Source organism: Nicotiana tabacum, chromosome 1, assembly GCF_000715075.1.
Source record: "Nicotiana tabacum cultivar K326 chromosome 1, ASM71507v2, whole genome shotgun sequence".
In the NCBI taxonomy this organism is placed as follows: domain Eukaryota; kingdom Viridiplantae; phylum Streptophyta; class Magnoliopsida; order Solanales; family Solanaceae; genus Nicotiana; species Nicotiana tabacum.
In genome coordinates, this window is record NC_134080.1 from 191,255,098 (window position 1) to 191,280,664 (window position 25,567).

General features: G+C 37.0%; 1 protein-coding gene across 1 annotated transcript; it reads right to left on the reverse strand.

Moving 5' to 3' along the window:
• Positions 1-22,806: 22,806 nt before the first annotated feature.
• On the reverse strand, positions 22,807-25,057 carry LOC107761907 (putative WRKY transcription factor 41). The gene is made up of 3 exons (XM_016580199.2): positions 24,565-25,057; positions 24,356-24,478; positions 22,807-23,474 (listed from the first exon to the last, which is right to left on the reverse strand). The coding sequence occupies exons 1-3, from the start codon at positions 24,846-24,848 to the stop codon at positions 22,922-22,924; spliced, it is 960 nt and encodes a 319-aa protein (XP_016435685.1). The 5' UTR covers positions 24,849-25,057; the 3' UTR covers positions 22,807-22,921.
• Positions 25,058-25,567: the final 510 nt, after the last annotated feature.

The window sequence follows — 25,567 nt, forward strand, 5'->3', positions numbered from 1 at the left end:
CTGCCTCCATATCTGCATAAGGCTAATCCCTGCCTCCATATCTGCATGAGGCTAATCCTTGCCTCCCTATTTGCATAAGGCTAATCCTTACCTTCATATTTGCATAAGGCTAATCCCTGTCCCTCTTTGCACAAACATTGCTCTATTTCTAGTACTATTTATTCACTTTTCAATCGGGCTAAGCTCTGCCCTCCATTTCACAAGATTAAGCCTTATCTTGTTAACATCATATTATTGGATATCATGGGCTGAAATATCGCCAATCTATCCAAAGGCGTCATAGTCTAAAAGGCATCATACTCATAGCCGGAAGACACCATGACATGGCCTGAGGATCCCTCAAATTTGCATATCATTATTCAAAGGCGTCATGGTTTGGAGGCACCATCCGCATTGCCCGAGAACAACATTTCTTGGCCTATGAATCCCTCACTAAAAAATTCATGGCCCAGGACGTCATCTTTAACCATCTAAAGACAACCTTCATGGTCCAAAAGGGAATCTGCATCATGTTCAAATTTTTGCGCAAATACATGTTCGTAGCATCTTTTTATCTGCAGGTAACCATTAAGCATCCTCTATCCCAGCAGGAGCAACCTCGCTCAAGTTCCTTCAACTGTCTCAAACCTTAACCGTTTACCATAGCCACTTTTGCATACCATGTCCTTTCTTGCGATGACTTCATCAGTATATTTCCCCAATGAATCCAGAACTACACATGACCTGATTACTGTAAGACCAGAGATATGTAGGCAACTCAAGGCCAAAGTCCGGCCTCTGTCTTTCAAAACATCCCGTTCGGTCAAAATTGGACATCATGTCTTTACCCGAACACTTTTCATCCTTCCCGGGTAAAGAGGGGCAACTGTTGATACCCAATTTTTCTTATATATTTTTAATACATATATATACTTTCAAAATATCATATATGCAGTTATAAGCATGCATAAGCATTTTATAATTTTTTATATAATTTTTAAAAAGCTCCAAATTGATATATTTCTTTCCTTTTTTTTATAAAACTTCCAATAATTATCATTCAAATTATTTTTGTGGTGATTTAGTCATCTGAATTATTTAGTTATGCCAAAATATTATTTAAATATTTTATTGCATTTTTATAATTGCATTTATATTTTTTAGGCTAAATTGCATATCTTTGCAATAATAGCCCTACTAACGCATAATTACGTTATTAATGCATAAAATGATCTCTTATATTTCTAAAATATTAAACAAGTACATGAATTTTTTTTAAAAAAAATCATTTATTATTTTTATAAATTATATATGATTAAAAGTGACTATTTAAAATCTAGCCTATTTTTATTTCAATTTCAGCCTTAATTCTAACCCAATACCCAGTCCAACTTTTAAACCTAAACCTACCCAGGCCCAAATACCCATCTGCCCAACCCAATACCCGATCAAATCCTGGCCGTTGATCATTTTAATAAACTGTCCAGGTTCCCCCTTTCCATAATTAAACTAACCTATAGCCCAAAACCCTAATCATTTTACCACCCTTCCCCTGCCGTCAACTAATCCTCTCTACTCTCAAATGCTCTCAACCTAACCCTAATCCAATCCCACTGACCTTCATCTATGGCTATCTCCGGTGGTTTCTCACCACCTCCCGGGCCTCCAATGGCCTCTCTCACGTTATTCTTTCCATCTCCGGGGCCCTCAAGGGACTGGGGCTAGTGACTTGCATCTATGGCTCCTCCCTCGCCTGTTTCAGGCCATTCCGGTGTAATTCCGAATAAGATCGTCTAATATTGACTACGATCCATGGGTTTCTCAGTATATTTCTTCATCTCCATGCCGTTCTCTTTGAAACCCTAATTTTTTCTTCTAAACCTCTTAGATTTGTACAGATCTGGGGTGATTTGGGTTTGTTTTATGTGAGTTTTACAACAACCTTAAGATTTTTTACCAGAATCGTATGATTTTCAAGTGATTTTGATCTTTTCCTAACACTAGGGTTTCTGGAATTTCTTTTTAAAAATTGTTTGATGATTTTTTGTGTTTAATCTTTTGCTTCTCATATATTTTGACTGATTTTATGAGTCTGCTACAACCTTAACTCACTTGTACCAAAAGCCCTAATTTTTTGGGGATCTTCGTTTGGTTTCTGAGTATTAGTACATCTGATTGTGTTCTTTATTTTGGGTTCTTCTACTGAATTTCTTAGTTTGACCATTCACTGATTCTATGTGCTTGTGTTTGTCTTAACTATTCATATCAAGAGATGTATCTTTCTCATTGAATCAATGTTGTTTAACTTTTTGTTTTGAAGTTATATGTCGATTCCTGACTATTCATGTTTCACCTTATTTTATATGCTAAACATGATGACTCTTTCATGACTTTCTCTTTGATTGAATTCTTAAATATTCTGAACTCCTTATTTCTTGGTTTGATTTATACACTTTCCCTTAAACTTTCGATTCTTACCTCCCTAGTCGATTTGATTGAATTGCTTGCCTCAATTATTTTCCTTGCTTTGTTTGTATTTAGTCGATTCTTACTGATTTGTTTCCTTAATTAAAACTTCTGTTCATTTACCCCTAATTACCTATTCTATACCTCAACCTTACTTGATTCTTTTCCTTAAATACTTAGCATGCTTTACCGTTGATTTAATTGTCCATTAATTAAGGGAATGACTTGCTGATTTACATGTGACTTCCCTGATTTACTACTTAATTGATCTCTTACCTTATTTGTCAAGATTTTGATTACTATATAAACTCCCTCTTATTTTAAGTTCTGGAAAACGAACATTAATTCATAAATCACTACTCCTTAAACTCTAAAGTTTTCTTTCTCTGCTACTACTTGTGATACTCACTGATCTAGCTAGCTGAAAGCCAAGGCTAGATATTGGAACTTTATTTGGTTTATATTATGCACCCCTTTCTTCAACTGGTTTGTCTCTAATTAAGTTTTGAGATCTAAACCCTATATGTTTCATTCCTGCACTAGTTCATCAGTTATGATTTCAACTTGTATGCATGTTTATTTCTTTGCTCAGCATGTCTAATCTTTGTCCTGTTCAATGCATATTTTACACTCTGCACTCTCTCCTGTTTACTTCTTCACCTAGCATGTCCAAACTATATGTTTAATCTTGTTCAAGACAGTCCAACTATTATCTATGTCCTAACTATTTACTGAGTCTTTGTTCCTAAGTGGTGCATGCAGTTTGTGACTATATGTTTCCCCTATCCCTATCCATGTACCCTAATGTGATTCTTATATGCCACAACCCCTTTATCCCTATGTGAAGATCTGTTTGTTAAGTGTTCTTTTCTGAATCTAGACCAATTGATTGTCTACTACGTGGTACTCTTCTCAAATTATCTTTTACCACTAAGTTGTTTTCTGTTTCTGAAAAACTTTTATACTTCTGAAGTCATCTCTATACTATTTTCAAAACAAAACTATGTCAAGCACTCTCACTTTACTCTTAGGATATTAGGTTTTGCCCCTCTGATATGTGTACCGCCTTGAGACCCTTGAGATCTCTCTGAACTCTGGCATGTCAGAGCTGGCCTTTCCAAACTACACCTAAATAAGTTATTATTTGAGAAATGTCTATGTGTGAGCACTACCTGGGATCCTTGAGGTCCTTAGTGAACTCTGACACACCTAGACATGATACTGTCTAGGGTACTTTGGCATTTGAGGCTATTGGAGGCTTGGAAGTCATTTGGGCCTACTGCAGACTCCCTATAGATTAACTTCTGTTCATTTATGTATTTTAATTCATCAATCTGTAGTAATTATTGTTACAACATTAGAGATTAGTGAAAAAGGGGTGGGTAGTTACATATCTGTTGGGTAAATCGGGTAGATGTCATGCCTATAGGATCGTGTTAATGCATTTACTATGTTTGCTTTACTTCTACAATATTAGAAACCATGCCTATATGATCTAAATGGCATTAATAATAGAAATCATGCCTATAGAGTTAAAACTAGCCTTATAATTAGATATCATGCCTATAGATTGTAAAATAATTGAAGTTTAGTTTTTTTTCTAGCATGTATTCACATTCATCTTGTTAGATATCATGCTTATAAGTTCAATAGTCAGCTTTAATAACTAGATACCATGCATATAGGGATTAAAATCAGCTCTAATAGAAAACATGCTTATAGAACTTAAAATCAGTTTAGTTAAGCAAATCAGTTAATTATTGTTTAAATTGGTTTAAATAACTGCCCGTTTGTTTAAATGAGTTTTAAAACGCTGGCTTAAATTAATACCGCTAGAAAATATGTCTATAGGATCTCAAGTTGTCTGTTTTAAAACTGTTCATACTGCATTCCTAGTCAATATAGATACCATGCTTTTAGGACGTTACTGTTATGCGTTTAGGCAAGCCTCTAGGGCGATTTAAACCCTGCAACTATAAAATTGTGCTTTGTTATTTAAAATTGTTCAGATTTTAACAGGTCTAAATTAGTAGGCAAGGTAAATAGGTTTTTGACACTTTGTCCTAATTCAATACTGCATAATCCATGCTCACCTAGATATCATGTTCTAGGATTTTCTCTTAAATACCTGACTGTTATTTGAAGACATGCATTTACTTGTTATATTTGTGGAGGTCACTGTGAGCCTATAAGTTTTTTCTCTTTAAATGCAGTCCTAATTGTTCTTGATTGACGCCTAGACTTTTATCCTTTAAAACCTTAGGAAGTTCTGGAACTACCCTAGTTAGTGGTCCTAAATACCTCCAGGGCCACAAGAAATGGACGGGTAGTGCACGCATAGAACATTTTCAAGGTTGCTAGTTCGCTTTAGGCTATGACCAAGGGGAGGGAATTGGGTAGTAAGGATATGATGACTACGCGCTAATGTCACGTGTAGCCTCTCATTGAGGAGTGTTTACCGGGCATTGTATGGGGTGATCCTATAGGCTAACCAACCTAGGACCCCTCTTTTCCAATTCCCGATGTTTAAACTTTACTTTTCTATATGTTTGCTACTTGTTCAAATCCTTCCTTTTTTATCTCATTATTTGAGTCTTACAATGTCCAAAACATGCCATTATTTGCAGGTATGCGTTTAAATCATTTATTTGATAAAAGGACTAATTCATAAGTATAAGTTCGGTCGGGACCCACCATTGTAGACCAAGAGGGGTGCCTAACACCTTCCCCTCAGGGTTATTTCGAGCCCTTACCCTAAGTCTCTGGTAATGCAAACTAGTCTAAAGAGTTAATCACTCTAGGTGCCCTAATGCACCATAATCTGTTAGGTGACGACTCTTCAAAAATTCAAATTTCCAAAAGGAAATGAGTTATTACCCCATGAATGTCGAAACCCGGATTTCTCTCTCTCTGCGGAGGAAAAAGGGGGGTGCAACAACATGGAGACTCTGTTGGGGATATTTTAGGCTCTTACCATAACGAACTCATCTTCTGTGATTTAGTCCAAGTATGCTTTATCCCGTCCCTTTCCCCTTATTTGAATTTAACTACATATTATAAGCATTTATGATTCTTTAATTCCTGAAACTGGCTTGTCTCTTTGTTTTATTTTTTTGTAACTATCTTTCAATTATTTAAATCTTGTATTTATTTTTTCCTATGTGCAAATACTTGACTACATGCTATTTATTACTGCACAAATAATGTTCCGCATCATATTCCACTCGTGCGTATTAAATCCTATAGAAACGCTTGATGAGTGGTTGTGCTCTTCCTATTTATTACCCTTAAATTCAGAAAGGCTTATTTTGTGGTAAAACTAGTTGATCAGCTGTGCAGTCGACAATTCCGTGCCTTTCCCCCTCAAGTTGTCCACTTGAGGGTATCATTCTAAACACCCATAGTAACCTTACTCTGATTGAAGTTGTGCATACATCATGGTCAAACCTAGTCGGATCAATATGTTGGCCACATATTGATCCTTTATGATAAGCCTTATCCAAAAGCTCACCGGGATTTCCATAATCCCAGCAGACACAACCACGTTCTGCCCGGGATCCTTGAGGTCCTTAGGGAACTCTGACACACCTAGACATGATACTCTCAATGTAAATTTGGCATTTGAGACTATTGGAGGGTTAGAAGTTATATGGGCCTACTGCAGGCTCCCTATAGATTAATTTCTGTTCATTTATATATTTTAATTCATGTCTATAATAAATATTGTAAACAACATTGGAGATTAGTGAAAAAAGGGTGGGTAGTTACATATCTGTTGGGTAAATCGGGTAGATGCCATGCCTATAGGATTGTGGTAATGCATTTGCTATGTTTGCTTATCTTCCACAATATTAGAAACCATGCCTATAGGATCTAAATGGCTTTAATAATAGAAATTATCCCTATAGAGTTAAAGCTAGCCTTATAATTAGATATCATGCCTATAGAGTGTAAAATAATTGAAGTTCAGTTTTTGTTACAGCATGTATTCACATTCGTCTTCTTAGATATCATGCCTATAAGTTCAATAGTCAGCTTTAATAACTAGATACCATGCCTATAGGGATTAAAATCAGCTCTAATAGAAATCATGCCTATAGAACTTAAAATCAGTTTAGTTAAGCAAATCAGTCAATTCATGTGTAAATTGGTTTAATTAACTGTATATTACTTTAAATGAGTTTTCAAACGCTGCCTTAAATTAATAACGCTAGAAAATATGTCTATAGGATCTCAAGTTGTTCGTTTTAAAAATTGTTCATTGTTTTACTACATTCCTAGTCAATATAGATATCATGCTTTTAGGACGTCACTGTTATGCATTTAGGCAAGCCTCTAGGGAGATTTAAACCCTGCAACTATAAAACTGTGCTTTGTTATTTAAAATTGTTCAGATTTTAACAGGTTTAAATCAGTAGGCACGCTAAATAGGTTTTTGACACTTTGTCATAATTCAATACTGCATAATCCCTGCTCACCTAGATATCATATTCTAGGATTTTCTCTTAAATACCTGACTATTGTTTGAAGACGTATATTTACTTGTTACATTTGTGGAGGTGACTGTGAGCCTATAATTTGTTCTCTTTAAATGCAGTTCTAATTCTTATTGATTGATGCCTAGTCTTTTATCCTTTAAAACCTTAGGAAGTTCTAGAACTACCCTAGTTAGAGGTCCTAAATACCTCTAGGGCCACAAGAAAGGGACGATAGTGCACGCATAGGACATTTTCAAGGTTGCTAGAGCGCTTTAGGCTATGACCAAGGGGAGCGAATTAGGTAGTAAGGATATGATAACTACGCTCTAATGTCACGTGTATCCCCTCATTGAGGAGTGTTTACCGGGCATTGTATGGGGTGATCCTGTAGGCTAACGAACCTAGGACCCCTATTTCCTAATTCCCGATGTTTAAACTTTACTTTTGTATATGTTTGCAACTTGTTCAAATCCTTTCCTTTTTTATCTTATTACTTGTGTCATACAATGTCCAAAACATGCCTTTATTTGCAAGTATGTGTTTAAATCATTTATTTGATAAAAGGACTAATTCATAAGTATAAGTTCGGTCGGGACCCACCGTTGTGGACCAAGAGGGGTGCTTAAAACCTTCCCCTCAGGGTTATTTCGAGCCCTTACCCTAAGTCTCTGGTAATGCAAACTAGTCTAAAGAGTTAATCATTCTCCTAACGTACCATAATTTGTTAGGTGGCGACTCTTCAAAAACCCAAATTCCCAAAAGGAAATGAGTTATTACCCCCATGAATGTCGAAGCCTGGACTTCTCTCTCTCCACGGAGGAAAAAGTGGGCGCAACAGCACCTGACTGGTACCCTCTTTCGAAACTGTATCAAGCCATCTAGTAATCGTTTGCTTCCTAGTCGAAGGCATCACTGAAAGAAAACAAGGTGAATATTAGAGACGAACACTTACGACTCAACTCTACACACGATCTAGATTCAGGAAGAAGTTAACAACCCTAGATGTCATGTAGCCTCCTGGTTATAAATGTGGCGCGCTACACATCCATAATCAAGACTCTACTAAACACGGCTCATAGACAACCCCTAGGGCAGACTTGCTCTGATACCAAGTTTGTCACGACCCAAACTAGAGGCCATGACTAGCCGACCATACTTGCCGAACACCAACGTACATTTTATCTAAACTTCTTTATTATCTTTTAGGGCCGACGAGATCAATATAAATGGTAGACATGGATCATGAACAACCAACAATGAAATATGATAGAATGAACATACATAACATGGGATGACCAGACAATCAAGAAACTATATATAAGGTACGAGCTACTACTCTACAACAAAAATCAACCGACAAGGCATACCAAACTATACATGAGTCAACACCTATCTATGAGCCTCTAAAGGAATATAAGTGCTGCAACATTGCCGAAATAGGGCCCCGACATACCCATAATGTCTATAACAAAAATGTATACCAAGACAACGACAAATCTAGAGAAGGGATCTCGCCAATAATTGCTGAACTGGGCAGCCTATTGTGGTGGGGGAGCTGCATCTACCCATCTATCAGGACCTGCAACACGACATGCAGTATTCACAAATAAAAAGGACGTCAGTACGAGTAAAGTACTGAGTATGTAAGGCAGGAAAGCATAAGTACGAATAGTAATGTAAACAGGGATAGAGAATATACAACCTGTAACATCTGGGTACCTCTGAGGGCTACTGACATGAAATGTATGATAGATACATATATATATATATATGTGTGTGTGTGTATATATATAAATATGTATGTATATATATATATATATATATATATATATATATACATAAACTTTTAAAATATATGCCTCTATGGGCATCATCATCGTACTCGGCCTTAATAGGCTCGGTAAAAACATACCCGGCCATCATAAGGCTCGGTAGAATCGTACCTGGTCACGTGGAGCTCGGTAAAACCCAACTGATTAGTGGTTGCACAATAGGTTCCATACTCGGCCGTCTATAGCGCGACTCGGTAGAGTAAAATAGATACATATATATAATGCATGCTGGACTCAATAGAATAATATTCTAAACCTTTCGGAATGACGTAAGGTCGGTATCCTCTGTACACATTATTAGGACTAACTTTTCATTATGAATCTTATAAGAATCAGGAAGTACCAACAGCATTGATAACATAAGAATAAGAGAATCAACATCAACATCAATCGCTCCATTAGAAGGGAAACAATGTAAGTACTGCTAGCTTCTAAGAGTATAGTATCTTTGGAAGCTCGTTCATTACATCATGTACAATCGAAGTCGTGCACAAGAAGGAAAGGGATAGCCTCACATAAATTGTATATACTTTCCAACCTCAAACTATGCAAATGCCACAACTCCTTAGTCTACAATAAGAGAAATGACACGATCGTTATCATTTAAGCGTCGTAACTATTATGTATCGATCGCCACCTATTTTACGATGAAACGGACAACACCTCCCCTATTTATATGACTTTCCACAAGTCAAAACAATCACCAAAAATCCCAAAAAACATCAATAATAATCATTTTGAGCCTCCCAAAATAGTCCACAAACCAACAACACTACTACCAAGCCTTTCGATACATATTTCACAAGTTCTAGCTTCAACGACTTAGCCACAACTTGGATAATCTTAAATACATGTAGATTAAGAGGTTACTTACCTTTAAAAAGAAAGAAAACCTCCAATTTGGCCTTAATTTTCCACGAAATATCCCTCAAATGCTGCCACAAGAACAAGGAAGCAAAACTAGCAATCAATTAGGAATTTTCGACACTAGAATCACTTAAGAAGACTTGAAATCACCTAGGGTTTATATTAAAAACTTGAGGGATTATTTAAAGAGCATAAACCAATTAAAAAAACCTCCCACACGAGCTGGAACAATACAAAAATGAGCAAAAATAAAAAGAGCAAGAAACTTACTAGCGCCACGGGATTCTCGACACTTGATTTGTGTTGTTTGCCCTTTGTTTGGGTCTTGGATCATGAGAGGAAATTGATAGGATGTATTTAGGGTTATACGGTCTGAATACACTGAAAACAATGACTTAAAACGGGGTTGAGGACTCATTTAAATATATCCATATGTCTTAAACTGCCTATGTGGGCCCCATAGAGAGGTGCTTGGCACAGTCTCGTGAAAATGCAAATATATCTCTACTCCTAGATCTTATGGATGAACGGTTTAATGTGTTTGACACTAGACTCATATATTTTTAATTTGGTGGGTAGATCACCCCGTTATTCCCAGTAAATTGGGAGAAAAGCTTATTAAAATTTGACCTAAAGTTTAAGTAAAATTATAAACGTAAGTTGCGCCAACTTTTGTTTCATAACTCATTTGACTACAAACTTATGATATGGATATTATATGATTAAAATACCTTAATACATGACTTCTTAAGAATATTAAGCACCTCTAGGTTTACCCGAAAATACGGGTTACAACATCCTTGATTCGTTTAACTTCTAATACTTGTTAACCCCCCTTATACACCCTTGTATCATTTAAGACCAATAGGATTAACTTCTTATCATCTCAAAGACAATCTCTTCTCGGATTTATGTTGACTAACTTATGTTATGAACTAACGTACGTGAATATGGTTTGTAACAATTAAAATTAGATAGTTATTAGTTGTCTTACCAAGCGGGTTGGATTAGGTGCCATCACGACTAGTGGATTTTGGGTCATGATAGATTGGTATAAGATCCCTAGGTTCATAGGTTCTAAAAGTCATGAGCAAGTGTCTAGTAAAGTCTTACGGATCGGTATGATGATGTATATACCTATTTTCGAGAGGGTACATGACATTTAGGATATACTTCCCATCTTTCTTTCCTTATCGTGCGGTATTAATTCAGCTTGAAGTGTAACTCTTTGAATTCCTTCCACGCATTCATATGCGCACATGAGCGCTCGGTATCAGTTGTGCATCGACGGCTTGTATTCTATGGAAGAGGTGCGATATATGATTTTGGTATGCTGATGATGGGCCAGTCTGAAGGACTTGAGGCTGGGGTTTGACTGTAGCTTGAGCGAACAGCTGTTGGTTGTATGAGCACGTGCTTTTGCACTTATATGTCCGATAGCATCCCTATGCGTGGAATTTGTGGCTCGAAGAGCGGTTGGATGGCTACATAACGAGTATGATGTGACTACGGAAAGTGTTCAGATTGTTCGAATGTGACGAAAAGAGTTTGATTGAGATGTAAATTTGGTGCTTGATTTCCGTCTTGATTTGACGTATAGTCTCGAGTTATGGGTATGTTGAAGGATCTTTTCATGTTGTTTAGTTGAAGAGTGAAGTAGATTTTCATGTTGTGAGATGAGTTCAAACTCAGGAAGATTAACTAATTGCGTAATAGTTTGGTTGTGGAAGGGTATAGAAAGATGTTAGTTTGAGGCTAAGCAGGTGGGTTGTCTCCTGCGGGATGTCCTAAGGTTGTGTGATACCTATGTTGTTTTGTTGAGAGTTCTCTTTTACCAGTAAATTATATATAGTGTAATTTGAGTTTGGACCGCTTATAAGAGTGGGCTTGACTGCTACAAGGGTGAATACAAGAATTGTAGATGATCTGAGATATTAGATGGTTTGTGTTACATGAGCTTATGAAGGATTTAGTTGAATTTCAGTGCGGGATTTTGGCAACAACAGAGTATAGGCATTGTAAGTTATCAGATGTATTCCTTAGCTTTACGCCAAATGGGGGAGTTTGTTATCGACGGGTTGTATTATGTCTTGTGGGTATATGGGGGAAACATTGAATGATTGAGTTGTTGTTCGTAAAGGATGTAGTGTGCATAGAGTAGGGATTCACTCGGTTGCTTAGGAGTGTGGATTACTTCGTAGGGGGTTGGTGTGCAAATTGGGCATGGGTCGTTCGGTCCATTTGATAATTTTAATTAAGATTTGAGTAGAGTAAATGACTCTTGAGAATGGTTCCAATGGATTCAATATTTATATGTAACAATTGGGAATTTTTAGGATGTGTATCTGGCTAGAAACTGAGATTTACATTAGATAGTATCAAGACTTGTGGCATTTCTATATCATTATGGAATCTACATATCAGTATCAAGAAGGTAAAGGTAATGGCTTTAGATTCACAAGAAGTCTCTTCAGAGTGAGTATTTTGGTTGTGGTACTTTTGGGATACTTAAGCGGGAATCAGTGACTTATGAGCCTTAAGGCGGTGTGGTTCTATGCTAAAGCTCATGGGGCAAGTTTTGGGTAGAGTTAGTAGTGTCTAGTAAGGAAAAGTATCAATTTGAAGGTAATTCAGAAGGAACTCAGAGAATTAGGAAAAGTTGGTAGTAGGTTGGACATGCATATTAATGGATATGATCGGTTCTTTAGGTGCATATGATGTGGCTAGTCTCTACAGGTGTCTCGTGGTGATGCTCTTGGGTTTTTGGTGACCTATGTGGCTTGGTTGAGTTAGAGAGAATTAGATCTGATGGCTTGATTATGTGCAAATGAGTCTCGAAAATTTCTCAATTATTTTTACCACAGTATATTCCCTACTAGCGTGAGGAGCATGTGATGTATAGTGATTTTCTCCTGAATAAAATTAAATAGAAGGCCCTTGGCTAATTGAGTATGTAGTTGTTTTTGACTCGGAGTGGATTATGAAGTTCTCGTATTTTTCATATGATGACATGGTATATGTGGTGTGTTGTAAGGGATGGAGATTTTCATGAGCAAGGTCATAGTTCAGTTTTGAAAGGAAGATCATAAAATTCTTAGGCAGCATGGACGGTTTCAGATGACTATGTAAAGGATATTACTATTTTGTATGGTTTGATGATAGTGTACATTTCAGAAGAGGCAATGTGCTTTGATTTATGGATACTTCATTGGTATTGCAACACCCTCTTAGTTGATCGACTGCTGATATTCAGATTTTGCTATGTGATACGGAAGAATTCTAGAAGTATTCCTCGCGGGATGATCATGTATGCAAGATATATTAGATATTCGAGCGGTGGAATTAAGATCGAATATGGTGATTTGTGTGCTCTATGGATTCGGAGACCGGGAGTTCTCATAAATAGGTTATTTCGTGGTTGTGGACTATAAAGATGTGGGCAAAGCTAGCCAGATGATAGTATATGTTATGATTCATCATTGTGGACTTTTGGAGGGTTATTCATCTATCTGTGGGTGACTAGACCTGATTTGGAGGTCCACTAGTAGGCCCAATTTGGATGTGTATTCTATACTAAGCCGGATTGGATGGCTCCATATTGCTATTGTTGAGGGATGTGCCATTCGGTTAGAGTTGATTTTATTCGTACCAAATTTGTTCTATGTGCTACTCTTCCATGCTACGAGAGGTTGTGATTCGTTGGTTATATGCACACATGGTATGGTTCCATTTGGGTTTTATAGCGAAATTTGAGTGAGATGGTATTTGGGTGTTGCATGATTGATTGAGCATGGGTTACGTTCTTACGGGCTTGTGTAGCATTGCGTTGTGGTGCTAATTTTTAAGCTTGTGGGACAGTTCTCTTGTTTGAGTCATTTTCCATGATTTGAGTATATTTGGATTGTTCTTATTGGTGCACGGATTGCAGGGATTGTGGTTTTAGATTGTATTGATGTCTCATGTCACAAGAGTGGTCCTATTGGATGAGATGAGGTCATTGGACCTAGAATGGATACTATCAGAATTGATTACAACATGTTGGAAGGATAATATCTAAAGTCGGCTTAGAAAATTTGCTATAGTTCTTGTCGAAGGAGAGGGGGATTCCACAACTAGTTGATCTGATGAATAGTTATGAGTTTCTGCGTGTTTCTTGATAAGAGGTTTACTACCAGCATTGAGTTATTTGAGCAGCTGTTGTGATTGGAAATTATCTCGCTATGAGTATTTGAGTTTTTTGGTATATCATGTGATTACATCTTTGGTTATGGATATGGCTTGATACATCTTGTTTAGACTTAAAAGTTGTGTAGATGTGAGGTTCTAATCTTATAGTAAACTCCTGATGATGGAAATTGTATTCTAAGGCTTATGGGCTAGGTTGAATTAAGGAATTTCAGTTATGTTGTGTTATCAGACCTATATGGGATAGGATAACGTATGATCACCCCCCATCCCGGGTATGTACATGGTAAGGTTACGCTGCGGTTTGATGGCTTTGAGAATAACTCTGGGCACGTTCGAGGACGAACATATGTTTAAGTGGGGGAGGATGTAATGACCCGACCGGTCATTTTGAGCATTGGAACTTCGCATGGTTGTTTGAGGGTATGAGTATCTCCGTATGATGTATTATGACTTATGTAAATCATCAGTTTTGATTTTCAGGTTATTTGAAATTAATTTGGAAGTATGATCCTGAGCTAGAAGCTTTAAAATTAAAAGGTTTGATCAAGTTTGACTTTTTAGTATTCGACCTCGGATTGGATTTTTGATGGTTCCGTTAGCTCCGTTGGGAGATTTTGGACTTAGGAGCATGTCCGAATTGCGATTTAAAGGTCCGTAGTAGAATTTGTCTTGAAATGGCAAAAGATGGAATTTTAGAATGTTTGACCGGGTTTGGACATTTTGATATAGGGGTCGGATTCCGATTCCAGAAGTTGGAGCAGATCTGTAATGTAATGTGACTTGTATGCAAAATTTGAGGTCAATCGAACGTGAGTTGATAGGTTTCGGTATCAGTTGTGGAAGTTTGAAGTTTCAAAGTTCATTAATTTTGAATTGAGGTGTGATTCATGTTTTTCGCGTTGTTTGATGTGATTTGAGGCCTCGACTATGTCCGTGACATGTTTTGAGACTTGTTGGTATGTTCGGACAGGGTACCGAGGGGCTCGGGTGAGTTTCGAGGTGGTTTCAGACTATTTCTAGGCCATTTCTAGTTGTTGGTTTTTGGCTTCAGGAGTGCAGTGCGTTAACGTAGATCTGGCTGCATTAGCAAAAAGAAAAATAGGAAAAACGGAGTTGTGTTATGCGCTTGCGGAAGCATTCACGTGATCGCATAAAGTAAAATCTCTTCTGCACTAACCCGACTTTGAAAGCTTATATCTCACAATCTATAAGGAATTTAGAGATGATCCAAAAATAAAAGTTGTAGCCCTTGATGTCTAGGTTTTAGAAACTTAAACCAATTGTAATTTGAAGTTTTGTACCAAAAGTTGTTACTATTATACTAGAGGCTATTCGGAGGAGTTGGAGAAGGTTGTTGAAAAAGAATTTGTTCTTCGCGATCGCCGGAGAATCGCCGCGATCGCATAGAGTAAAAAAGTGGCTAGAAAATTTTATGCTTCGCTATCGCATTAGTTTGTCCGCGATAGCATAGGGTAAATGTCTGGGAAGATTATAAAGTACTCTATTTCGAGGGTTTCGACCATTTTTGCATTTTTTAAGCTATGGAGCTCGGATTGAGGCGATTCTTGAAGCAATCTTCACCATATGAATTGGAATAGGTATTATCTAATCGGTTTTGGTTATATTTTGTGAATATATCTTCAATTTTAGCAATTGGTTGATGAATTTAAAGAGGAAATTGGGGGGTTTTGGCCTAAAGTTTCATAATATGAATTTTTGAGTTTTGAACACCGATTTGGAGTCGGATTTGAGTGAAACTAGTATGGTTGGACTCATAATTGAATGGGTTGTTGGATTTTATTAGTTTTGTCGGGTTCCGAGGTGCGGGCCCGGGTGTAATTTTTGGCCGGATTTGGGATTTGATTTAGGATTTGATCTTTATCATTTGTAATTATTTCTTTGGGCTTTATCTGATGTATTTGAGTTGCTTTTGACTAGTTTTGAGCCGTTCGGAGGTCGCTGTGATAGCATTTTTAGAACATCGTTTGGCTTGCTTGGTATTGGAATTGGCTTGTTCAAGATAAGTAACTCTTCTAAACTTAGTGCTGAGGGTATAAAATCCTGAATTATGTGTTATGTGATTGGTATTGAGGTGACGCACATGCTAGGTGACGGGTGTGTGGGCGTACACCCTGTGAATTGTGACTCTGTTGTTCCATGATACTGTTTAATGGTCCTATTTTGTTGATATATGTGCTTTCACCATGTGATTAAGTAACTGAGCTTTCAAATCATGCTAGATATCCTGTCTAGGCTTTATGATGATATTGTTAGGACCCATAGAGGTCGTTTCTTGCTGTTATCTTACTGATTTCATTGATATTTCGTACTCAGTCATATTTATGCATTCATATCATAGCTCAGTCTCAGTTGTTATTTATTGATTCATTATATCATTGTTGTCGGTCTAGTTTCATGACATTCTGAGCTTGTGAGTGAGACTAGAGAGATTGATGACTGAGTGAGGCCGAGGGCCTGATTGTGAGATATTGAGACTATGGCACGTGAGTTTTTCGTATAGCACGTGAGTTGTCCGTGCGGATTCTAATCTTTATACTTTGGCATGTGAGTTGTCCGTGCGGATTCTGATATTGATGTTATAACACGTGAGTTGTCCGTGCAACACATGAGTTGTTCGTACGGATTATAGCCCTTGGGCTGTAGGAATCCCTTCGGAGCCTGCAGACCCCAAATGAGCGCAGTCGACTACGTATATGTTTATAGATTGGGTTGCACGCCGCAACGGGTATTGTACAGTGCTGAGTGATTGATAGCACGGTAAGAGATAATGCTAGATAGTGAGGTTGAGCACCCTGAGAGTGTGAATACATGAGTTCACCACTGAGAAGCATTGCATTTGACATACGTACTTGAGATACATGCATAGAGATGCATTTTTCTTTTGCTGCCCAGTTTGGTAACATTCACGATTTTTACTTGTATCATGACATGTAGGCATAAATATGTACTTTCCTCATGCTATCTGAAAATGAAATAGTTACCTAATGAAAAGTCTTAGGAAAATGTTACAGTTTTCAAACTTACTCATATTTTTTACGATTTCGGTAAAAGTTTTGGATTTTCACTGATATATACTTAAAAAGCGGAACTATTTTCAAAGAACTATGAAAAGGATGAATATTTTATCTCTGAGCTACTTCTTTATTTGCTTGCTTTACATTGTTATGAATCGCTATTGGTTATTGCTGTTGGACCCGACCTATGTTCCAACTCGTCACTACTTTCAACCTAAGTTTAGGTTTTTTACTTATTAAGTACATGTGGTTGGTTGTACTTATACTACACTTCCTACACATTGCGTGCAGATTTCGGATGCCGAGTTGTTGTGTTCGATGGGAGTTGAATTGGAAGATGTACCTGCATCCCTGTTGTAGCGGCCTCTTGTTCATGGTAGCCTTAGAATTATAAACTCTGTTTATGTACTTTTTCAAACAGATGATGTATTTACTTCATATCAGCTTTGTAATCTCTATTCTTAGAAGCTCATAATTTGTACTACCAGCCCTTGAGAAATGTATAAGATTCAGATAATTCCTTTGTTTAATTGTCTTATTAATATTATTGAAATTGGATAGTTATTAGTTGGCTTACCTAGCAGGTTGAGTTAGGTGTCATCGCGGCTAGTAAATTTTGGGTCGTGACATGCAACTTTTCAATTTGCTATTATTATTTCATATCTCATAAATTATGACGAAACTGATGAAAAAGAAGAATAATAGAAAGCAATGGCGGAAGAGATGAAATCTTTTGTAAAGAATGAAATATGAGAGATAATGAAGTTACTGTTGAAGTTTGGCAAAATGCCAAAGTCCCACATTGGTTGGGAGTTAAGTTTGGAGGGGATTTTTCCCCTATAAAAGAAGGCCTAATGTTTAGGATTGAAACACACCTCTCATTTGCCTTCTCATCTGTTTAAGGCATTTGTATCTTCTCTCTTTAGTATTATTTCACTTGTATTTTTGGAGTGGAATAAAATATTGGTTGTGTCCGAGGAGTAAGCAAAATTAGCCGAACCTCGTAAATTCTGGTGTTTCCTTTATTGTTGTTTTATTGTCTTATTTATTATTTGGTGGCTGTCATAATTTTTGGTATAGTAGTTGTGACTTATTCACACTATATACATTTGGCTTCCGCAACAATTGGTATCAGAGCCAAGGTACTGTCTAAGTATGCTCTGTGGTTGCAGCATAGTCTGATCTTCCACATCAGAAAAGATTTATCTTGGTAACTGAGTCAAGGTTCTGTCTGAGTATGCTCTGTAGTTGCAGCTTAGTCTGATCTTCTACATCAGAAAGGAAATAATCTTGATTTGTGTCGTCAGCTATTAAATAATATTTGTGTCAAATATGGGAGACAATAAACAAGAAGAATCTACATCAAGTGTCAACAATACGTCATCATTGGCATCTTCGCTTATGACAAGAATTGTGTCAAATGCGAAATTTGCGGTAGAAATTTTTGACGGGTCCGGACATTTTGGGATGTGGCAAGGCGAGGTTCTAGATGTCCTTTTTCAACAAGGGCTAGATCTGGCCATTGAAGAAAAGAAACCAGATGTTATTGGAGAAGAAGATTGGAGAATTATCAACCGTGTTGCTTGCGGTACCATTCGATCCTACCTTGCTAGAGAGCAGAAATATCCATACACAAAGGAAACTTCTGCAAGTAAATTATGGAAAGCACTGGAGGATAAATTTTTGAAGAAAAACTGTCAAAATAAATTGTACATGAAGAAGAGACTGTTTCACTTCACCTATGTTCCTGGTACCACGATGAATGAACATATCACCAGTTTCAATAAGTTGGTCACAGATTTGCAAAATATGGATACAACTTATGATGATGGTGACTTGGCCTTAATGTTGTTGGCGTCACTTCCTGATGAGTACGAGCACCTTGAAACTACTCTACTCCATGGAAATGACGAAATTTCTCTCAGAGAAGTTTGTTCAGCTTTGTACAGCTATGAACAAAGAAAGCGAGAAAAACAGAAGGGCGGAGAAGGAGAAGCACTGTTTGTGAGGGGTCGTCCTCAAAATCAAACGAGGACAAAGAAGGGAAGATCCAAGTCAAGATCCAGACCCAGCAAAGATGAATGTGCCTTTTGTCGAGAAAAAGGGCACTGGAAGAAAGACTGTCCGAAGTTGAAGAATAAGGCCAAACATAACAATGGAAAGGCTATTATGGATTCAAATGTAGCTGATTGTGATGATTCAGACTTCTCATTAGTTACAACAGAGTCATCAACATCATCAGACATATGGTTGATGGACTCGGCTTGTAGCTATCATATGTGTCCCAACAGGGACTGGTTCGTGGAATTTCAAGAAGGAGAATATGGAGTCATCCACACAGCGGATAACATCCCTCTTACCTCATATGGCATTGGTTCAATACGATTAAGGAACCATGATGGAATGATCAGAACATTGATAGATGTTCGATATGTACCGGATTTGAAGAAGAATCTCATCTCTGTGGGAGCCCTAGAATCAAAAGGGTTCAAAATCATTGCAGAAAATGGAGTGATGAGAGTATGCTCCGGTGCACTAGTGGTAATGAAGGCTAATCGGAAGAATAATAATATGTACCGCTATCGTGGCAGTACAGTTATTGGGACAGCGACAGTAACATCCAGTGACGACAAAGAGGCAGAAGCAACCAAGCTATGGCACATGCGCTTGGGACATGCTGGAGGAAAATCCTTGAAAACTCTATCAGATCAAGGATTGTTAAAAGGAGTAAAGGCTTGCAACTTGGAGTTTTGTGAGCATTGTGTTAAAGGGAAACAGACAAGGGTTAAATTTGGTACAGCGATCCATAATACTAAAGGCATTTTGGATTATGTACACTCTGATGTTTGGGGTCCTTCCAAAACACCTTCATTGGGTGGGAAGCACTATTTTGTAACCTTTGTTGATGATTTTTCCCGAAGAGTATGGGTGTATACAATGAAGAGCAAAGATGAAGTGTTGGGAATTTTTCTCAAATGGAAGATGATGGTGGAGAATCAGACAGGCAGGAGAATCAAGTGTATTCGCACAGACAATGGAGGTGAATACAAAAATGATCATTTCAATAAGGTCTGTGAAAATGATGGCATCATCCGACACTTCACTGTTAGACATACACCACAACAGAATGGAGTGGCAGAACGTATGAACCGGACCTTGCTGGAGAAGGTTCGGTGTATGTTGTCCAATGCTGGCTTGAGCAAAGAATTTTGGGCTGAGGCAATTACATATGCATGCCACCTCATTAATCGTCTACCATCTGCTGCTATTGATGGCAAAACACCATTTGAAAAATGGTACGGAAAACCTGCTGTAGATTATAACTCTTTGCACGTGTTTGGCTCAACTGCATATTATCATGTGACGGAGTCAAAATTGGATCCAAGGGCAAAGAAGGCTATTTTTATGGGAATTACTTCTGGAGTCAAAGGATATCGCTTATGGTGTCCTATGACAAAGAAAGTAATGTTCAGCAGAGATGTTACCTTTGATGAATTTGCTATGGTAAATAAGGTAACAGAAGATACCAAACAAAATGAAGGTGCTTCTAAGCAGGTGGAGTTTGAGGGAAAATTTATTTTTCCTACACAAGAAGCAGAGGAGGAAACAAATGAAAATTACCCTCTGGAAGGAGAGCCAGTAGAGGAGATTCCAACTCAGGAATCTCAACAACAACTTGAATCAATAGCAACCAGCAGGCCAAAAAGAACAATAACGAAACCTGTTCGTCTCATAGAGACGGTTGCTTGTGCAACCTCAATTGTAGCTGATGATGTTCCTACTACTTACAAAGACGCTGTCCAAAATTCAGAAGAAGATAAGTGGAGGATTGCCATGAATGATGAAATACAGTCCCTTCATCAGAATCATACATGGAGATTGGCCAATCTCCCGAAGGGAAAGAAAGCAATTGGGTGCAAATGGGTATTTGCAAAGAAAGAAGGATTTCCTAACCAATTAGATGTTCGCTACAAAGCAAGATTGGTGGCCAAAGGATATGCTCAAAAGGAGGGAATTGATTACAATGAAGTGTTTTCTCCAGTTGTAAAACATTCCTCCATTAGAATTATGTTGGCTTTGGTAGCACAATTGGATTTGGAACTAGTTCAGATGGATGTAAAAACTGCGTTTTTACATGGAAACTTGGATGAGGAAATCTACATGACTCAGCCAGAAGGATTCAAAGTTGCTGGAAAAGAAAATATGGTGTGCAAACTTGAAAAATCGTTGTACGGATTGAAACAATCTTCTAGACAATGGTACAAGCGATTTGACGAGTTTATGTTGCGGCAAGGGTACAAGAGAAGCAAATACGATCATTGTGTGTATTTGCACAAGCTTAAAGATGGTTCCTTTGTATATCTTCTCCTATATGTTGATGATATGTTGATAGCTTCCAAGAATTTGGAAGAAATTGATAAGTTGAAGATTCAACTGAAGAAGGAGTTCGAGATGAAGGATTTGGGTGAGGCAAAGAAAATTCTTGGCATGGAGATAATTAGAGATAGACGTTCAAAGAAACTCTGTTTATCTCAAAAGGAATATTTGAAGAGAGTACTTCAACGTTTTGGCATAGATGACAAGACTAAGCCAGTTAGTACTCCACTTGCTTCCCATTTTAAGCTAAGTACTACTATGTCGCCAATGGATGAAGCTGAACGAGAGTATATGTCAAAGGTACCATACGCAAATGTTGTTGGTAGCTTGATGTATGCAATGGTTTGCACAAGGCCTGACATTTCACAAGCTGTTGGAGTTATTAGCAGATATATGCACAATCCAGGGAAGGAGCATTGGCAAGCTGTGAAGTGAATTCTACGGTATATTCATAATACTGTAGATGTCGGGTTAGTTTTTGAGCAGGAAGACAATCAGTCTGTAGTTGGATATTGTGACTCAGATTTTGCGGGTGATATGGACAAACGAAGATCAACTACTGGTTATGTGTTTACTTTTGCAAAGGCACCAGTTAGTTGGAAGTCTACTTTGCAGTCAACAGTTGCTTTGTCTACAACAGAGGCAGAGTACATGGCTATTACAGATGCTGTGAAAGAGGCAATTTGGCTTCAAGGATTGCTAAAGGAGCTTGGTGTTGAACAAAAAGGTATCACAATTTTTTGTGATAGTCAAAGTGCTATTCAATTAGCGAAGAACCAAGTTTATCATGCAAGGACGAAGCACATTGATGTTCGGTATCATTTCGTACGAGAAATCATAGAAGAAGGTGGAGTCACGGTGAAGAAAATTCATACTACAGAGAATCCTGCTGATATGCTGACAAAGGTGGTGACTGCGGTCAAGTTTCAACATTGTTTGGATTTGATCAACATTGTTGAACACTGAAGATTGAAGATGAAGACACAACCAAAATTTGTTATTGAGAGAGAATTGAAAATGTGGAATTTTGCCAAGGTGGAGATTTGTTGAAGTTTGGCAAAATGCCAAAGTCCCACATTGGTTGGGAGTTAAGTTTGGAGGGGATTTTTCCCCTATAAAAGAAGGCCTAATGTTTAGGATTGAAACACACCTCTCATTTGCCTTCTCATCTGTTTAAGGCATTTGTATCTTCTCTCTTTAGTATTATTTCACTTGTATTTTTGGAGTGGAATAAAATATTGGTTGTGTCCGAGGAGTAAGCAAAATTAGCCGAACCTCGTAAATTCTGGTGTTTCCTTTATTGTTGTTTTATTGTCTTATTTATTATTTGGTGGCTGTCATAATTTTTGGTATAGTAGTTGTGACTTATTCACACTATATACATTTGGCTTCCGCAACAATTGGTATCAGAGCCAAGGTACTGTCTAAGTATGCTCTGTGGTTGCAGCATAGTCTGATCTTCCACATCAGAAAAGATTTATCTTGGTAACTGAGTCAAGGTTCTGTCTGAGTATGCTCTGTAGTTGCAGCTTAGTCTGATCTACTAATAAAATGGCGAATTAATGACTGAAGTTGGAGTCAAAATAAACTCAATATGACCCAATACTATGCCATAGGTTCAAATCCTAGGACTAATATGGTACTACAAGTATATTTTGAGTCGCCTTACATGTATTCCGATACCGCCACTACTCTCACATTAGGTGAAAAATTCAGAAATGTCAATCATCAGGTTAGGATAAATATTATCAACTTGATCATCCACTGATAAATCCGAGTACCCACAAAAGGGCGAATTAATTACTGAAGTTGGTGTTGTACTAAACTCAATATGACTCAATTTTGAGCTCTGCAGAATCTGGTCCATTTCAAGCTCCTCCTCTTGGGTAGGAAACAATGGCAAGTATAAGGATTCTGAGGTTATTGGAGATGTAAATGGATCCATTGAATTGGCAAAGAATTGGGATTTTTCACTTTCTGATTTTAGTGGTGTGAATGATAAAGTTTCTTCTTTGATAATATTCAATTTTTCAACATTTTGATTTCCCACTTTCTGTTTCTGTAGCTGATATTGATTCTTGTTATAATTTGCCTTTTGGTTTTCTTCCGAAATGTCTACTGATTGTGAGGCTTTGCAATTGTGCTTTCCTTTATATGTGACCTCAAAGACTAAAGGGTCTTCATCTGATTGTTGGACTTGTTTTGTTGCTAAGCAGCCTTGTGTATTCTTGTGAGTGCATCTGTAATAAGCCCTGCAATTTCAAAGTAAAATTCTTCTTAGATATACATTTCCAAAATCTATTTTCAGTTAAGCAATTTCTTGTACCATTCCCTAGTATATACTTAAAACCAATTAATCAGCTGCATCCGTGATTGCGCGGAATCGTGAATTTTCTTAAGAAAAACACTTATTCTTCTTCTCTAGACACATTTGAATATATCTTAGGTGTATATAAGGGTGGAAAACGGGCGAGCCGGACGGATATGGGCGGATTGAAAATGGGTAATAAAAAAACGGATAAAATATTTGATCAGCTCATATTTTATACGGATAGAAAATGGGTTAATCGGTGTAAAATTGAATGTGATCACTGCAGGAGAATTTTAATCTCCCAAATTTGAGAAACCCCCAATTTTGAGTCTTTGCTAGTGAATAATATGGATCTCATTTTTAAAAAGTTCATTATTCAACTTATTTTTTAGTAGATAATATGAATGAATGATTAACTTTTTTATTCATTTTGCAACCATTAGGTGTATAATATGGAATACTATGAGTGTCTAAATGAAAAGACGTGGCAATTTTAGTGACTGTCTACATCCAAAAATTGAATTGTTGTAAACTTAAGGACATTCTTGTATAGAATATTCTATAAGCTAAAAACTATCACCAGCTAACAAAAGTGGGGAAAAAATGAACTTTAGATTTGTATAAGCGCATATTCTAAGTGATATTAACTTGACTTAACAAAGATAACTTCAACAACTTAAAGTTGGTAATAAGTGAAGTGTAACTACCATACCATAAATAAAATTAGGAATATATTGGGAACACAAATTAAGGGTTAAATGCAAATTATGTTATATCAAAAAGGAAAAAGTAACAGAAGGAAAAGGAATAGATTTTTTTCACCTTGGATGATTGGCTCCTAAAATATCTTTCTGTCCATATTTTCTCCAACTATAGCCATCATCGTAATTAGGACCTTCTATGCCAGATATCCTAACTTGCTTACTCCATTGCTGCAATAACTTTCTGCAAATCCAACAAATTTAGAACAAAATCCAATGTTTTAATTTCAAGAAACCATAGAGAATGGTTTAATTGAGGCCTAAATTCACCTTTTCTTAAAGACCATATTTTTGCCTTGATCCCTTGAATAATAATCCAAGTCAGAAACCTCATTCTTTGAACACCAATAAGGTTCTCTAATTACATTAAAAGCCTTCAAATTCAGAATTGACAATGATTTGTCAAGGGAGGAAAGTATTTTTTCAAGTAGTAAATCGCATTCCTCTGGTGAAGCCAAAGGATCAATCTTGCTTTTTAGCCTGTTAACAAACTCCATCCCCTGAGTAAGCTCAGTGATCAGTGTCTTTTTCTCCCAAGCTTTAACTTTCTCCATTTTGGTATTCTTCACTAAGAAAAGTGCATAAACTTACAATCTTTTTTTTTTTATTTATGAGAAAAGTTATGCCAACGGCACTAATGGGAGTGTCTGAAAACAAGAACATATGTAAAGGTTCAAATGGCAAATGAGTATTTGAGATAACTGAGCTTTATAAAGATGACAAATATTGGTCATTAAATGACAAGAAATAAGAGGACAAATGAAGAAAGTAAAAGAGAAGTGAAGGTTCTATGTAACTACATAAAGGCTATGTTATTATTGCAAAAAAAAAACTATTGAAGGATAGGGGATATGTAGAGGAAAATATGTGGAAATTAAGGAGGACAAGAATTTGTCATGTGAACAAAAGGGAGTTAGAAATTTTCTTCTACTTTCCTATGGATATGGACTATGGAGAAATTCCAGAAAAATTCAAGAAAGTTTCAAAGGGGGGCCATTTTGGGCCACCACCTATTAATCACAACCCTTTTCTTTATTTTATTTTTTTCCCTTTTCCTTCTTGTATCTCTTACTTGATGCTCTTATCATTCTTGATTAGTAAGCGGTGATGGATTTAGAATTTTTATTAAGGAGGATCAAAATATAATGAGGTAAATTCACACGAAGTTAAGACGTGTCAAAGTATAACATCAATACATTAAAAAAAATAACTATTTATACAGTGTAATTTTTTGAGGAAGTCAATTGACATCCCTAAATACATGTGGCTCCAC